The sequence below is a fragment of the Nannospalax galili genome, unplaced genomic scaffold (genome assembly GCF_000622305.1).
Source record: "Nannospalax galili isolate Female #2095 unplaced genomic scaffold, S.galili_v1.0 scaffold636, whole genome shotgun sequence".
Classification (NCBI taxonomy): domain Eukaryota; kingdom Metazoa; phylum Chordata; class Mammalia; order Rodentia; family Spalacidae; genus Nannospalax; species Nannospalax galili.
In genome coordinates, this window is record NW_008338112.1 from 2,501,211 (window position 1) to 2,509,376 (window position 8,166).

General features: G+C 36.0%; 1 protein-coding gene across 1 annotated transcript in view; it reads right to left on the minus strand.

Moving 5' to 3' along the window:
• Positions 1-8,166, minus strand: part of Sec23a (Sec23 homolog A, coat complex II component) — a 52,503-nt gene that overhangs the window by 21,803 nt on the left and 22,534 nt on the right. Inside the window, exons 11-14 of the mRNA XM_008832898.3 lie at positions 7,589-7,712; positions 5,401-5,481; positions 4,369-4,458; positions 2,176-2,282 (exon numbers count right to left, since the gene is read on the minus strand). Of these exons, the coding sequence (XP_008831120.1) occupies positions 2,176-2,282; positions 4,369-4,458; positions 5,401-5,481; positions 7,589-7,712 (402 nt within the window). The remainder of the gene's footprint in view (positions 1-2,175; positions 2,283-4,368; positions 4,459-5,400; positions 5,482-7,588; positions 7,713-8,166) is intronic.

Below are 8,166 nucleotides of genomic sequence, written 5' to 3' on the forward strand. Positions count from 1 at the left end.
ACCATCTTATTCAACTACACACCCACTTCCCAGATGGCACCCTCCCATAGCCTCCCTGCCCCAACTAGAGCCCTTATACTCTGATATCCTTACTACTATCTGCTGTGTTGTCAGCACCCCCAGCCATTCCCCACTACTTGCCCTTCTGGTGAATCTAGTCAGCCGATCTAGAGGTCTTTGTTTTAGGAGGGTCAGCTGTAAGACCCACCATATTCTTTAAAACATCAAGTTTTTTTAAAAAGAGCTTTTGTTTTTTTTTAAATCATGGTGTATTGTGTGTGTTTGAGGTGGGGGGTGGGAGGTGTATGTGCACATGAGTGTGGGTGCTAGAGGAGGCCAGAGGCATCTGATACCCTGGAACTGAAGTTACAGGTGGTTATGAGCTGCCCGACCTAGGTAATAGCAATCAAACTGAGGTCTCCTACTGAATCTGGGTCCCTCTACAAGAGCATCAAGCGCTCTTCACTACTGAGTCATCTCCCCAGCTACTTCCTCTACTTTTAATTTTCTTTTAATTGACAATGTTTAAATGTTTTCCAGATAGTTAAAAAGGTGAAATATTAGTAATAGAAAAAAAAATGAGAATGGGTAAAAGAGGATACTAACTGTGAAAGCAATTTTAATGCAATTTAAAATTATTTAGTGCAATTTAGTGATTATTTATGAATATAGTTTAATACTTTAATTTTCAAATTAAAAATATTTCAAAGAACAGCAAAATTGTTTAAATCAAGACTTTCACAACTTGAAGAACCATGAGACTTATGAAGCACAAAGGTAATATTTCTCCTGAAAATAGAAGAAATGTACTAGCAAGCAACCATAAGCTATTTGTGTGTGCTGTAAAGTATTGTCAGATAAACTAAATAATAAAAAAACTAAGAACTTGTGTTCTGACTGGCCTTTTACAAGTGTTGCCCTCCTAGCAACTCACTTATATATATATTGTACTTACTAAAAGCATTCACTCCCAATTAGATGAAAAAACACAGCTGACTTTCAGAACTAGTTTGAAGACTAGTCTACACTACAGTATCATACAGTGTCTAGCCAAGTCTGGTATCCATACTCTCCCCTAATAGTACCTAGTTCACAAAGCAGAAGCTAGATGAAGACATGATAAATAATTAAAGGATTAATAACACTTAGACAACATTATACTTAAGAACCTTACCATCAACTGCAAAGGAATGCTATTAATCACATTACTATGTTATTAAGCATATATATATGGTGTATTTCATATATATGTATGCATGTATATAAATGTGTATATGTACAGATACACACACACACACACACACACACACACACACACACACACACACACATATATTTAAATTCTTTTAGAGTGGAAAAGACATTTTACTTGGGAATTAAATTCTAGTCTTCTGAAATAAAACAGCAAAACTATTTTTCAAACCAGTAAATGCTGGGTAGAGATGAGACTTTCAAAGCAGTAATCATAAATGACAACTGACTGACTGCAAATTGCCTAGTAAATTTTTGCTTAATTGCCCCCCTATGTGATAAGGTAAATAAACTTGGTTTGCTTATTTGATTTTTGTTGTTAATTTTTATTTATGAGCATATGTGTCTATTTGTGTATGTGTCTATCTGTGTATGTGTACATGAGTGCAGGTACCTGTGGAAGTCAGAAGAGGGCATTGGATCCCCCAAAGACGGAGCTATAGGTGGTTCTGAATCACTCAACAGACATGGATGGTGGCAACTTAACTTGGGTACTCTACAGCAAGCACTCTTAACTTAATTGCTGCACCATCTCTCCAGTCCCTTATCTGTTTTTTTGAGCCAGGATCTCTCACTGGCCTGGAGCTCACCAAGGAGGCTAGGGTGATGGCCAGCAAGTCTCAGAGGTTCACCTCAGAGGTTCTGCCTCTCCAAAGCAAACATTGCAAGTGGGGACCACCACAACCAGCTTTTTCTTTTTTCTTTTGCCATGGGTTCTAGCAATCCAATCTCAGGTCCTACCAACTGAACTACCTTCGCACTTTTTAGGAACACTTTTTAAAAACTGATATTTGGTCTATCAATGCCTATTCTAGCAAATAAGCTAGGTTTGAAAGAAATAAATGCTCTTAAGGATAAATGCTTAGCTTGATGGCATGAACTACAAGAATTCTGGTATGTAAATTAAGCCTCTGATTAACTTACTTCCTAGCAATTGTGGTTACCCGGATGCGTCTCTGCCCACTTGAATGCTGATACTGGGTCACAAACTGGATTGCACCTCGTCCTCCTTGAGGAATTGGAGCATTATGCTGTATAAAAATAAAAGTGCAGAAATTAAGCAAAATCTACTACACTGATGCCATAGCATCAAAGACTATTTTCTAGCACTAATAAAATTCATTCTAGGGCTAGAAATATAGCTTAATGGTAGAGTACTTGCCTAGCATGTACCAGGCACTAGGTTCAATTCACAACACTGTACATTATACATATATACATACATATATATTCTAAAGTTAAGCCTCCCACCAGAAAAAGCCCAGTGTCAGCTGCCTTTGCTACAGAAGTCTATCAAATATTTAATACCATTTTTCTCAAAAGAGTGCTATTCTTCCTATGGATTGATTCAACATATGCAAATGAATAAACGATAGCACCACATCAATAAAATGAAGAACAAAAAGTATCTGACCATCACCTCAATAAATGCACAAAAGGCATTTGATAAAATTCAGCATTCCTTCAAGATAATAATTCTAAAAAATTAGGTATAAAAGGACAGTACTTCAATATAATAAAGATCATGCACAAAAAGTCCATAACTAATACCACAGAGTGGGAAAGTTAACCATTTTCTCTCTATTGTATGGAACAATATAAGGATGCCCATTTTCACCAGTGTTAATAAACAGTACTACCAGAAGTCCTAGCCACAATAGTCAAGCAAGAGAAAAAAACAGGGCACCCAAATTGGAAAATCAAAATGTCACTGAAGATAACATAATCTTTTCTTTTATGTAGAAATTTCTACACACTCAACCAACAAAATTTAATGAAAAACTATTTTTTTAAACCAGGCATAGTGGCATACACCTGTAATCCCAGAATTTGGGAGGTAGAAGAAAAAAGATCAGGAGTTCAAGATCATCCTCTGCTACATAGTGAGTTCAAGGCCAGGCTGAGCTACATGAAATTCATCTCAAATGAACAAAAAACCCCAGAACAACTCATAAAAGAATTCAGGAAAGTTACAAGTACAAAATCAACATATAGGCTGGGGATGTAGCTCAGATGGTAGTGTTTGCCTAGCATGCACAAAGTCTTGGGTTCGTTCCCCAGCAAGGCAAAAACTGGGCATGTTTAACACCTGAATTCCAGCACTTGGAAAGTGGACGCAGAATTAGAAGTTCAAGGCCAGAATTCAAAACCAGCCTGAACTATAGGAGATACAAAACAAAACAAAAAATTACATCAGTTAATACTGATCCTCACCAATAGCAAATTCTCTGAAATAGAAATCCAAGGGCTAGGCATGAGGTTCAATATTGGCACACTTGCCTAGTAAGAGTAAGAACTTGGCTTTTGTAGAAATGACTTTCACAAAATGAACAGAATCTAGACTAATGACTTTTACTTGACCTTGCAACCAAAAAGCTACTGCTTAAATGCAAACAAGTTCACTGAGCCATGTGCTTCTGTGATCTGGGCTTATTACTTAGATCCCTTGAGACCCTAAACTTTTTGCCCTCCACCTCAGATAGTGAATGAATGTGGGTGTGCTTGAATTAGCAAATCAAATCCTATTTGTATCCTCATTTAGTCTATGAGATATTTTAGGGCTAGGGATCTAAGGGCAAGATTATCTGATAAGATAAGGGTGGATCCTAGCTTATAGTTCCCCAATTAATGCTGGCTAAAGATTTTGAATAAAAGTATAGGTAGGAGACATCTGGAGAAACAGGTGCTCTCTGAGTTTGGGTCAACTATTAAAACTAAAATTAAGAGTCAGGCTGTTCATTCAGGTACAACTGTAATGTGACTTAGTAACGCCACAGGATTCAATCCTCGGCACTGCTGGTTAGGGGGTGGGAAGAATAATACCATTTACAATAGCGTCTAATATAAAATACCTGTAAATAAATCTAACCAAAGATGAAAGAAATTAAACAAGACAGAAATAGAAAAACATCTTTGTTCATGTCACAGGAATCATACTGTTAAAATGTCCACACTACACAGTATAATCTACAGAGGCATTGTTATCCTATCAAAATACCAATGAAATTCTTCACAGAAGTAGAAAATGAACTAGGAATGAAATTCACATGACAAAATATTCACAGCCTAATTTAAGTATTCATTGACTTCTCAGTATTAAAATGTAGGCAGTCATACCTGATTAACAACTTCAAAATATATGGATAAGGTTGTAGTGGGACTGAGTCCACATATCTTCCACTGACAAGTGCCACCCGTTCCTATCTCCTGTAGAAATAAAAGACAGGATGTTTGAGAGCTAAAGAAAACAATTTATTAATATACACTTAGAAGAAAAACGAGGCTAAATCTCCAGTAAGAGAAAACATTCAGGTTTCAGACTAATTGAATGAATATCAAAAGCTTAAGATTTTTTTAATACCATATCACAAATAGACAATGAAATAAAGTTAGGAAATTTTTACTAACAAAATATTAACATAATTAAAGGTTTTACTAAGTAAATTAAAGGAATCGATGTGTGGCATATAAAAGCATACACTCTTTAAAGAAGTATTAACATGTAACACTACCTTTCTACCCAATCTGCCTATCTGTGTAAAGGGATACTAATTTAACACTTAATATATGCATATAAATAGGTCCTTTGCATCAGAATTATAAGCAGTCTAAATTCCAAGAAAATTTAGATACAGATCTTTAGTATACAAACTGAATATGAACTAATTTTGCAGTTCCAATAAAAGTGGGTGATCTATCTACTTTGTGCTATTGGTCTCATCACCCTGTCTATAGATATATGATTTTATAATTTTGGTATACATTATGCTTCTTCTACACAGGCAAGGGAAAAGAAAGGAATCTCTGATTTGGTTATTCTGTTACTAATTCTGATGACAAAAACCATTTGGAGTTAATTTTGACTTTCAGAAATCTACGAATCACCAACTCAGAAGAACTTTTTTTAAGGCACACTAAGACAAGGAATAACTTAGATATAGTGAATAGAGAGCTGGTGAGAGTACATAATTTAATTCTGAGATGGATTAAAGTCTATGTAAAAAGAGCAACCACAGACAGAAGTATACCAACGGACTGACTCATGCTAACAGCACACACACATGATAATTTCAAAAGTGCCCATGGCAGGTCTTTCTTGGTGCTAGCTTAGGAATTAACTAAATATTTTTTAGAATATAAGTGACTTACATTTTCAGACACACAAGGTCCTTTAGAATTAAGAGATACACAGGGTCCAATAGCTCCTGAAATCTTTATTTCCCTTGAAGTCTGTAAAATAAGAATATGATATTTATGGTTTCCTTAAAGATAAGCTCAGACTTAACAAGATGTCTCGGGAAATAAATACTCTGACCACCAAGCCTGGTGATTTGAGTTCCATCCCTGGGACTCACAGTAAAAGGAGAGAACTGACTCCTGTAAGTTGTCCTCTGACCTTCCACACATGCACCACAGCATGTGCATGCCTGAGTGCTCAAGCATGTGTATACACACATGCAAAAACACACACACACATGCACGTATACACATAATAAATAAATGTAATAAAAAAATTTAAATGACAAGCTCAGATGTTTATAAGTATTTAAGAATATGATATCCTCCTGTATTTAAAACTCAAAAATTAATGAAAATAAATATGCTAACATTAAAAATAATTAATCATGGGCTAGAGAGACAGCTCTGTGGTTAAGGACAATTATTGTTCTTCCAGGGGACTGGGTTTGATTTTCAGCACCCACAAGGCAATTAACAATTATCCGTAACTCCAGTTCCAGGGACTCCAACACAGTCCTCTGGCCTCTGTGGGCAGTGCATGCATGTGGTTCACTTACATACATGCAGGCAAAACACTCATACACATAAAATAATACATATTTAAAAAATATAGTAAATAATGAATCATGAAGTCCTGACTTCATTTTAATCTCCCAGTTTCTCCTTCTACCAAATTTGAAGCTATTACATAATCTTTATCTTAAACCATAAAAAAATTAAGAGGTCAGGGATGTAACTCTGTGGTAAAACACTAGCTTAGCATTGAAAAGGCCTTGGGTTCAATTTCCAGCACTAAAAAATTTTGACTTTGGGTTTGGTGGCACATGTCTTTAATCCCAGTACTTAGAGACACATGAGATGAATCTCCGTAAATTGGGTCTATATAGAAAGTTCCAGGCCAGTCAGGGCTACGTATTAAGGGATACCTATCTCGAAAAAATTAAATTAGAAAACCTATTTCAATTTTTCATTTGAGATTCCTTTTCCTAACCTAACCTGACCACGAAAGTGAAACTAGTCTTTAAAAAGCATGATTCTTCAGTAACCTACAAAGGACAGATATATACATCACTAAAAGGAACCCACAAAATTATTACTATGATTCTTCTCAAACATTTCAGGTTAAATTTTTTTTTTTTTTTTTTTTTTTTTTTGGTCTTTTTGAGATAGGGTCTACCTATAGTCACTGCTGGTCTGGAACTTGCTATGTAAACCAGGCTGGCCTTGAACTCACAGAGATCTGCCTCTGCCTCCTGAATGCTGGGATTAAAGGTGTGTACCACCCAGCACACCGGGCTGGGCCCTCTTTACACTGGACTCCTGAATAAAATATGTTTTCCTTTCATCTTTCTGTAAGCGTACTCCCCTAGGAGAAACTATGTCCCGAATATACTTATTTCTCAAATGTCTACATCACTTTTGTTTTCTACTATTACTTCATCTATCACGTGTTAGTCTTTTCTATGAATTTTCCCTATAAGATCACCACCTTAGAGATCTCTTCACATCTCTACAATTTCCTAGCATCATGATGAATACACAACAGCATTCAATAAATAAGATTAATAAGAAATAATACATAAAAATTATAAATTAGTGTTCTGGAATGTACATGTAATTAACACAAAGCCATCAGGTATTTTAAACCAAATTTTGAAATTCATGATAGAAATGTAACAAACACTAACCACAAAACTACAGAATAATTTCCTCTTAGGTAATTTCTGTCATTAAAAAACAAAAGGTACAAAAGAAGATGGTAAGAGAGTGCATCATCGTGGGCCTGTCACCCTGTACCCAGCATTTGGGAAGCAGAGGAAGGAGGATGACAGCTGAGGACAAACTGGCAGTGACTCTGACACAGAAAATCCAACATAAAAAACAGAGAAAAAGACACGTTACCTACAAAATTCTACTTTTTAAACAACTGTTCAGAAATGCTCCAAGTCTTTTTTATACATTTAATAATAACATTTCTTTCTAGGGAATAAAATCTCTTAACTCAAAGTTCTATAATAACCATTATTTTTAAATTACGTTAAGTGTACAAGATTCTCAACTGACAAACAGATCATCCATGTCAAATTTTGGTTCTTACCTTTATCTCTAATGTGCCACCAAAGCCCATTTTAAACTGTCCATGTATATCTTTGGTGAAGACTCTTTGAAAAGTTTGCTTAAATAAGGAAGTGTTGAAAGAGTCACCCATTACCATGTATCCTCTGCACAGAACAAAGCAAAACACAATGTATGTGAGACAATTAACTGGGTTCATGTGTTATCAGAAAACAAATGAATTATTCAAGACAATGGACAAATACTAAAGCTATTCCCCATGGGGGTGGTGAGACACTCAAGCAGTAAAGATGCTAGCCACACCCAACAACCCGAGTTCAATCTGAGGACCCACAAGGTGAAAGGAGAAAACCCATTCACACAAGTTGTCCTCTGACTCTCACACGTGTGCCTTGGCATTTAGATACACACACACACACACACACACACACACACACACACACACACACGCACACATATATACACACATACACCATCCTTCAGTTCTTGAGTGACCAATTGTCCTTTGCTCAGGATCAAAGAGTTTTCTAGGATCTGGGACTTTCAGTGTCAATCCTAGGAAAGTTCCAGGCAAATCCAAATCACTCTAGATTATCTCCT